Here is a 9,444-nt window from a genome sequence, read left to right as displayed (position 1 = left end):
TTATCAAAGTAATTGTCTACCTTCCTTCAGGAATTCCTCCAGACATTCCTACTGAGACTCCTGCAGAAGTTCCTTCGGAGATTCCTGCATGAGTTTCTTCGGAAATTCCTCCGCAAGTTCTTTTGGAGCTTCTTTCCTTAAATTAAAATTAAATTAAAATTAAATTAAAATTAAATTAAAATTAAATTAAAATTAAATTAAAATTAAATTAAAATTAAATTAAAATTAAATTAAAATTAAATTAAAATTAAATTAAAATTAAATTAAAATTAAATTAAAATTAAATTAAAATTAAATTAAAATTAAATTAAAATTAAATTAAAATTAAATTAAAATTAAATTAAAATTAAATTAAAATTAAATTAAAATTAAATTAAAATTAAATTAAAATTAAATTAAAATTAAATTAAAATTAAATTAAAATTAAATTAAAATTAAATTAAAATTAAATTAAAATTAAATTAAAATTAAATTAAAATTAAATTAAAATTTAATTAAAATTAAATTAAAATTAAATTAAAATTTAATTAAAATTAAATTAAAATTAAATTAAAATTAAATTAAAATTAAATTAAAATTAAATTAAAATTTAATTAAAATTAAATTAAAATTAAATTAAAATTAAATTAAAATTAAATTAAAATTAAATTAAAATTAAATTAAAATTAAATTAAAATTAAATTAAAATTAAATTAAAATTAAATTAAAATTAAATTAAAATTAAATTAAAATTAAATTAAAATTAAATTAAAATTAAATTAAAATTAAATTAAAATTAAATTAAAATTAAATTAAAATTAAATTAAAATTAAATTAAAATTAAATTAAAATTAAATTAAAATTAAATTAAAATTAAATTAAAATTAAATTAAAATTAAATTAAAATTAAATTAAAATTAAATTAAAATTAAATTAAAATTAAATTAAAATTAAATTAAAATTAAATTAAAATTAAATTAAAATTAAATTAAAATTAAATTAAAATTAAATTTAAATTAAATTTAAATTAAATTTAAATTAAATTTAAATTAAATTTAAATTAAAATTAAATTAAAATTCTATCACTAAACTAAAACTATCCTGCGTATCTTGGGTGTATCCATCTTCATGCACTGTTCCATCGTTAGGCTGACTGCGCCCGTCTCCAGGATCGTGGCTTCTCAGGATGCAACCAGCGTGACCTAGAAAATAGAAAAGAATCTAGTTTGAGAAATCATATCATGTGCTCAAAACCCACCAAAAGCACTAGGGTAAGGGAGGTATTTTGGACCACCAATTCGACGGCTCATATTTTGGACCACTGAGTGCAAATTCTTCTTGGTGGTCCAAAATAAGAGCCCCGGTAAAGGTGGTCCAAAATACATCCTTCACCCTATCAACCCATATGGAATTCACAGGAATAAATCCCAGATAATATCATAAAGTAAACACCATAGTAATTTTTAGAGAAATTGACAGGAAATCGCAATGGAGTTCATGGAAGTATTGATGGGCAAACGGATCTGGATATCCCAGAGATAATTTTTGTGAAGAATTCACAGAAACACTGCTGGAGGTATTTATTTCAGTATTTATAGAGAAATACCTTTCGAGTCTATCAATCATCAATAATCGAAACCCAGCAAATGTGGGACAGATATACGATTTTAGTTTAGAGATATGATTCATGTCTGATTACAATATCACCTCAATAATTTCACACCAAGCCATCACTTACCGGAACGGACTCGAATTCATTCTGCGCAGCAGTTTTTCCTGCCTCAGCCAACCGTCGTGTCGTTTTTTCGCTTCACGACGAGACTTCTCCACTTCGGTGCATTGACGCATTCAATTTTTTGTCGCATTGCTTTCGCTCCTGGAGAAACGAGGTCATTCTCGGCCTTTGACCACCGTTTTAACAAGCGCCGGTCTCAAAAGTCCATCTTTATGCACTCAAGCAACGATCGCCATGAAATATTTGTGGTGCAGTTCATACGATTCACTGTCCATCGCTGGCTCCATTTTGCTCTTATCCACAGCAGCTTCTATTGCCTACTCCCGAAAAAACCGCAAAATTCAGGTGCACTATCGAATCTAAAAGAAAATAAATTAAAATTGCTGTTCAAACTAAAACAAAAATTGATTATTGGCGTATACCTGAGATACAGTACCATCAAGACGATCAAGACTTGATTCAGAAACAAAACGCATTTTCTTTTTTCTTTGTTTTGTTTTGAGCTGTCAGCAAGTCAGCATAGCGCGAAAAAAAGAAAGATAACATAACATTTTTTATGTTTTATGTTTCTTGAAGGGAAGCATAACTAACATCCCCTAACCAGTGTCTAACCTCTAACTAAAAGTGCCTCTGGGTATACTTGCGGTTGCGGTTGCATTTATGGGCGAAGCGGTTTTCCAATCGGTTGTAGTAGTTCCCCCTGTTAGGATGGAGCACCAGCAGTAGTCTTGAACTCGAAGATACCATCAGCGATGATTCATGATCGCCTTTCGGAAAAATCTCGGAAGTTGCGTTTAGGGTAACTGGAAGATTAAGAAAACTAAACGCATATTTTTTGTCTACCTTATATGCTTAAGCAAGGTATCGGTATACATATTAGAATACTAGGATGTGCAAGACACGGTGATTCCGATGTTTTTTTTTAACCAGCTCATTTATTTGGTAGGCTCAGTTGTGTGTGACACTTTGCGGAGCCGCAATTCTCAAGTATGATATTTTTACATGGTATATCATCTTATCTTAACAGTTAGTTGGACATAGAGGGGACATAGACCATAATACTCGTGACGACTCAAGGTTAAAAAACTTAATACAGGACGGACGGGGTAAGGATTTGGGTTTAGGTTATTTCAGCTGCTTTGACGGGCGTTTGACGTTGAACGTTGAAAACGTTTTGCGTGGCGTCGTGCTCGATTTTGGTTCGTCAGGGAGCATCCCAGCAAACACAAGATCGTATATCATAGCGAATAAGTTTACAAAGTGGAGGCCATATACGTGCATTTTGCACGCAGTCAAATGGAGGAATGCACCTATAACGCCTCCACCTTGTACACTTATTCGCTAGCATATGCGATTTTGTGTTGGCTGGGATCTTCCGGATGGCCAGAGCTTCGGGGTACATGGTACAGAGAAACAGGGGTGACATTGCGCATCTCGAATCGAATCATTCGATTCGTACGTTTTTGCACTCGTTTCGAAAAAATTGCGGCATTATGTATTTCGTTCGACTTCATTCAGTCGCAGTACAAGATTTCGAATGGTGCTGTACTAGCTCAATCGAGTATGTTCTGTCAAACGAAATGTAAACAGAGAGAATAAGAGATAGTTGTCTCCGTGTTTATCATGCCGCCCGCTGGAGAGACAACCTTCAGCGCATTGCGAATGTGAGTAAACAAAGAGAATAAGAGTAATTTCATCTGCGTGTAGCATGTTGCCTGTTGGAAAGGCATCCTTCATGGCACGTTAATTTATAAACAAGCAAATCGTGCTCAATGACTATAAAAGCAATATTATTTATTGAGCAGTTGAAACTGATTAAAACATTATGCCGATACGACATGTTTTATAAATTGAGATATAGTTACGACACAAATTATAAGTTATAATAAATTATAAGCAACTCGGTCGTACGAAAACCATTTTGTTTTTGTAAATGTCTTGGCTGTGCATGGCTTTTCTAAATCATTTGTTTAGTTTGATTGCTCTAATTGTATTCAAGTGTCGGTCTTCCACCGTCATTAGTCGTCTGAGTATACGCGACCGCATGCATAGAGCAATCTAACTCATCAAATGCTTTAGCATTTATTATAATTATTCGAGTTTATGCCACATATCCAATTTTGAGCTAAATAATTTAAAGCTAAAAAAGGATTCGATAATAAATTACTTTGATGTTTCCATGTGCTTTAGTTAGATGCACTTGGGTCATCTCTTGCGCGTTTTGCCTTTCTCGTATACTAAGTATACGTAAAGGCTATAATTTCACTCCAAAACCAAACTTTTGATAGAAGGCTCGGAGACCCATAGTGTTATATACCAATCGACTCAGCTCGACGAATTGAGGTGATGTCTGTTTGTGTGTATGTATGTATGTGTGTGTGTGTATGTGTGTATGTGTACAAATTTTGTAGACACACTTTTTGGAACTTAGCATTAACCGATTTACTCGCAACAAGTCGCATTCGACGGGGAATGCGGTCCCATTGTTTGCTATTGAAAATTGGCCTGATCGGACATTGCATTTTGGAATTATTGAAAAATCATTGTTTTTTCCCAAGGGTCCCCCCTTGGAAAAAAAATTTCAAAATCGAAAAAAAATTTTTTTTCAAGAATGGTGGGAATGCATAGTAATTAATGCAAAAACATGCAAAATGATAGAAAATATGCGATCTATCCCCCTAAAGTGCTTTTTTGACCTTTCCTATGTGATTTTTTCAGTACATTTTACGATGCACGAGAAAGGCATCATCGCCGCTAGGTGGATTAATCTGGGTTTTTTTTATTTAACTCAACTATTTTTACGTAGATTTTGGAATATATACGTTTTCACGCAGATTTTCCCCATAGATTTTTCAGGCGGTTTATCGAAATTGTCAAGAAATACGTGGAAACTGAAAAAAAAAACAATTTTAGTTGAAGTCGTTTTTACGAGGATTTCGGGATAATTAGAGATTGCATATTGTCTGGAAACTATAAAAGTAGGTATACTAATGACATTCTTTCCTTCAAGATACAATAATGAAACATTTATACTCTTCCCGTAGAGAAATAATAACAAATATAATGAAAAACTTTCAGCAAGAAATGACTCTCGAACAACATTCGAAAGCTATAAAGGTGACGAGTGATTTTCATTCGACTTGAGTCGTTTTTCAGTGTGCTATCGAGTCTCCATAATACCAAAACATCTCGTTATTCTTGTACCTCCTCGAGCATACTCGAACGATGAGTCGTTTCCGAGATCGAATCGAAAACCGTAATGCCAAACATGTTCGACTCGATAGAATTACGTTCGAATCGAGATGCACAATGCCACCCCAGAGTCGGACAAGAAAAAAACTGAGAAAGAGAAGAATATAGGCATTAAACTTTGATGTCAGCCAAGCAAAGGAAGGCATAGATGGCCTGCATATATATCACATCGCGATCTCCCAAAACACCTCTTATATCCCGGAAGGGTTGTTTACCTCGGGCCACAAGGGTATCCAATAGTTGCTCTCTGAAGGCGTCATTTTCCGAGCAATACCAAACTACGTGATCGATGTCATCGTAACCGGCTCCGCACCTACATAGGTTGCTATCGACCAGCTTTATTCTGTAGAGATGTGTGTTTAGTGAATAGTGATTGGACATAAGTCTCGACATCGTGCGAATGAAGCCTCGACTTAAGTCCTCACCTCTGAACCACGCTCGCGCAGAGACTTTAGGAACTATGGAAAATAGCCACCGTCCAAGTTCATTGTGTGACCAAATCATTTGCCAATTTTGAAGAGTACTCTGACGGACTAATGGAAAAAACTCGTTATTCGAGATTTGTCTATCATAAACTTCACCTTCCTGTGCGCCCACCTTTGCTAGCGAGTCCGCCTTTTCATTGCCATAGATTAGGCAATGGGATGGGACCCATACAAAGGTAATCTTGAATGATCTTTCGACCAAATCACGCATCTGCTCTCTTATAGTTGTAAGAAAGTAAGATGCGTGCTTAACAGGTTTCATCGACCGGAGTGCCTCGAAAGAACTAAGACTATCCGAGAAGATGAAATAATGGTCTACGGGCTGATTGGAAATTATCCCCAAAGCGAAATTAATTGCTGCCAGCTCAGCAACATAAACCGAACACGGTTCTTGAAGTTTTCGGAAGGTGGTTGAACTTACGTTGAAAACACTGAAGCCAGTGGATCCGTTAATGCGAGAACCATCAGTGAAATATCTGTTATTGCAATTGACATGTTCATATTTTTCAGAAAAAATCGAAGGGATAGATATTTGTCGAAGATGATCTGGTATTACTTGAATAGCGTGTTTCATGGACAGATCGTATTCAATTGAGGAACTGTCGTTGACGAAGTGAACTCGAGGTGGATTATAACATGGAAGACAGAGATCTGTTGATATGTAGTTGAGATAGACTCGCAGGTATCTTGCACGATGAGCCAGTTCAAGCATATTATCGAAGTTTTCTAATACAAGTGTGTTACTTGTTCCACATTTGATCAGTATTCTAAGTGAGAGCTCCCAGTAACGGTGCTTTAAAGGAGTGACTCCAGCAAGCACCTCCAGGCTCATGTTATGCGTTGAATGCATACAGCCAAGAGCAATACGCAAACAACGATATTGAATTCGTTCCAATTTGATTAGGTGGCAATCAGCTGCTGAGAGGAAGCAGAAAGAGCCATACTCTAAAACAGAGATAATAGTCGCTGATTCCGATGTTTTGACATGTACGAGAAGTTCAACGAAAAACTTTTTTTTTTCTCTATTGACTCAGACACTATAGATTTAACTCGATACAGGCAGTGTCTATCCCGTAAACTCCGGTGTTGATGTGAAACAAAATGTATAAATGTAAATTTTCGGATTCAGTACTTCTCCGGGGTAAGTCAACGGTTTGAATGTATCCCTGAAAGAAACAAAGAATTATATATTGAATGTATACCAACGTTAATCAGATTTTTTCATATTTCGATCTGCCCGTGTTACCAATTTTCAGATTGAAATTGTTTTTGTTTGGTGGACAAAATATCACTATGACAGCAGTGCTAAATCAAGTTCTAAAAGGCGTTCATAAATTACGTTCTTGAAATACTCTTGACAGTTCTGGGTACCGAGGATTGTTCATAATGTACGAAACTGGAACCATAAAAAATCACCAGTTTCATATTGATTGTTGGTGATACAGCAATTGAAAATATCGGTGATGTACGGTAGAGTGACGCATAAAGATGATTTCAAGATACTCAACGGAATCAAATCATTGCCAACAGCATCGCAAGCTGCAGACGCGAATTCGTCAAGTACATCGTCATTGGACACACATCTGAAGGAAAAATTTGACTGTGCTTCTACGGTATCTTCGTTTTGTGAATCCGTACGAGAAGTAAAATGTGTTCCAAAATAATTATTTAGAGTTTCAGCAGTTACATCACCGCCGCTCACATTAGTGCTAGTGTGTTTAAGTCCAAGACGCTTAATATTCTTCCATAGTTGCTTGGCAGGAAGATCAACGTTAAGTTGAGAAGAAAAGTATTCCTTTTTTATTCGTTTCACTTCACGATTCGCTAGATTACGAAGTCTGGTGAAAGTAATCCATTTTCCACGATCATTTCTATCCCGTTTCCAACATTCATACGCATCGGAACGGTTTTTAAAGATACGCTCAACATGTTTAGTAATCCATGGATTATTGGGATCTTTAACAGTTTTCTTCGTTAAGGGGGCATGACGATTAAGGGTGTCGAAAAACATCTCATAAAAACATCGAAGCTTATCATTAACATTAGCACAGCAAAAAACTCGATCAAAAGCACAATCGTGTAGGTCGTTATGAGTCGTTATCTATTTTATGGTACTCACGAGCCCAGTATACTTCAGGGTGTGACTTCGAATGTTTGTACTTATAGTCAACACAAATAAAATCATGATCACTTATCCTACCAAGAGAGGATTGATAGACATTATTTATACTTTTCGTACAATTTCCAGTGAACAGATCAAGAATGGAAGATGATTCGGTCCTGTGGCATGTAGGGGAAGTGCTAATTAACTTGAAAGACAGTGCATTTAAATTTTCCAAGAATGTCGTGCATTTTTTCGATTCTTGTGCCTTTAAGTTGATGTTGAAATCACCCATTACTAAAATATTAGGCTCTGTAGATGACAATTCAGAGATAGTGTTGAAGATACAATTCAAATTCGACACCTTTATATTAGAGGGGGCTTGTATATGACACCACATACAAGGTTCGCGTGTTTCAATTTAATGAAAAGATAGTCAATCTCACTATCTTTTTCGGATTTGGTGATGACCGAGTACTTAACATTTTTCTTCAGATAGAAAGCCACTCCACCACCTCTTTTTTTCCTATTACGTCGATCAGATCTTACTATGGCGTATCCCGCAATTTCAGCCAACTTATTGGTAATAGATGGTTTGAGCCATGTTTCAACAATTGCTAAAACATCTAATGCAGAATTAGCTAATAATGAACGATAGTTTTCGATATTGCCGATAAGACTACGGGCATTATGCAGCCCGATTTTCATAAAATTTCTGGAGTGTTTTGATAGGAAGGATTTTAGTTGATCATGTTCAAAATAATGATATTTTATGTTTGAATCATAAAAGGATTCTTGGAAATGCAGAGCAGATGTAGCAACTAAATTATTATTGACTGGTACAATGGTATTGATACTACTTAAGTTTATCATATCAGTACTACGTGTTTGGCAGGATTCCCGTTTTTTGCTTGAAACTCACGTATCTCAACGCCTTCTGGCCAGTAAAAAGGGTCACTTACTAAAGGGACTAGCTCTTCTGAAACTGATAATTTGAACGATACAAAAGAAAGCTCATTTAAATTTTTGGAACGCGGAACTAACTTAACACATTTTAATGAGGAAGGATCAATATTAATTGTATCACGCAAGTAATCGACTATATCCTCTTCAGTTTGCTCAACGTGGAACGGTGTGATGTATAAGGACTTCATAGTTTCTATATTCAGGGTTTGCCGCAATGGTGGGCGATTTCTGCTTACCACTCTCAGTCGACAATTTTCTTGTTGAGCGTTGATAGATGAAGGACCAGCTGTTGACGATGAACTAGGCACACTAGTGTAGGTTACTTGTGCTCGATTGTTGTAAGCTGACGTTCGTTGCGCTTCGGAAGCAACCGTGGCGTAGGAGTTGGGTACGGTAGAGACAGTGGCAATAGTAGTGGCATCGGAGATGGCAGCAGCAGGAACGAAAGCGGTGGTAACGGAGGGGCTGATGACAGAAGCAACAGCGGCTGCGGTAGCGGTGGCGGTGGTTGCGGTGGCGGTAGTAGCGGTGGCGGTGGTAGCGGTGGCGGTAGTAGCGGTGGCGGTGGCGACGGACGCAGCGGTGGTGGCGATGACGGGGTTAGCGGTGACAGAGGCCATTCCAACTGCATGGTTAAGGTCATCACTATTCAAGGTAGCATCGAGCTCCGCTTCAACATCAGCCATTGTATTGTTAGCAGCATTGGAACGAAGTGAAATATCAAGATTGAATCGATCAATGCTGTTGTAGAAATCTGTTGGGTCATGATTTGTTGTTCCGGTAGCAGCAAATTGTTTGCAGCCTCGACAAAAAACTGGAGTCGCGCCGAATAGAAGAGGAAATCGATAGTAGGTTGTTGAGGGTCTTCAAGTTTTCTCCGAATTGGCCAATCCTAAGATCCATTGAATCGACGCGTAATAGTAGGT

At 36.0% G+C, this 9,444-nt stretch overlaps 1 protein-coding gene and 1 long non-coding RNA gene across 2 annotated transcripts; one reads left to right on the top strand and one right to left on the bottom strand.

The window, feature by feature from the left end:
• Positions 1-1,064: 1,064 nt before the first annotated feature.
• LOC134224312 (uncharacterized) lies at positions 1,065-3,103 on the bottom strand. Its single transcript, XR_009982900.1, has 3 exons — positions 2,137-3,103; positions 1,718-2,073; positions 1,065-1,181 (listed from the first exon to the last, which is right to left on the bottom strand). It is a non-coding gene; the product is annotated as an uncharacterized LOC134224312 (long non-coding RNA).
• Positions 3,104-7,435: 4,332 nt separating this feature from the next.
• Positions 7,436-9,234, top strand: LOC134222064 (uncharacterized). Its single transcript, XM_062701216.1, has 2 exons — positions 7,436-7,530; positions 8,886-9,234. Exons 1-2 carry the CDS (start codon positions 7,436-7,438, stop codon positions 9,232-9,234), a joined length of 444 nt encoding a protein of 147 aa, XP_062557200.1.
• The last annotated feature ends 210 nt before the right edge of the window (positions 9,235-9,444 follow it).

Source organism: Armigeres subalbatus, chromosome 3 (genome assembly GCF_024139115.2).
Source record: "Armigeres subalbatus isolate Guangzhou_Male chromosome 3, GZ_Asu_2, whole genome shotgun sequence".
NCBI classification, from domain to species: domain Eukaryota; kingdom Metazoa; phylum Arthropoda; class Insecta; order Diptera; family Culicidae; genus Armigeres; species Armigeres subalbatus.
This window is presented reverse-complemented; position numbering and strand designations above follow the sequence as displayed.

Excerpts from the sequence above, each read along its gene's own strand:
- LOC134222064 (XM_062701216.1), top strand. The coding sequence starts at position 7,436 with ATGACGATTAAGGGTGTCGAAAAACATCTCATAAAAACATCGAAGCTT. Across the intron at positions 7,531-8,885 it reads TCGATCAAAAGCACAATCGT|CAACCGTGGCGTAGGAGTTG; the intron begins GTAGGTCGTTAT and ends GCGCTTCGGAAG.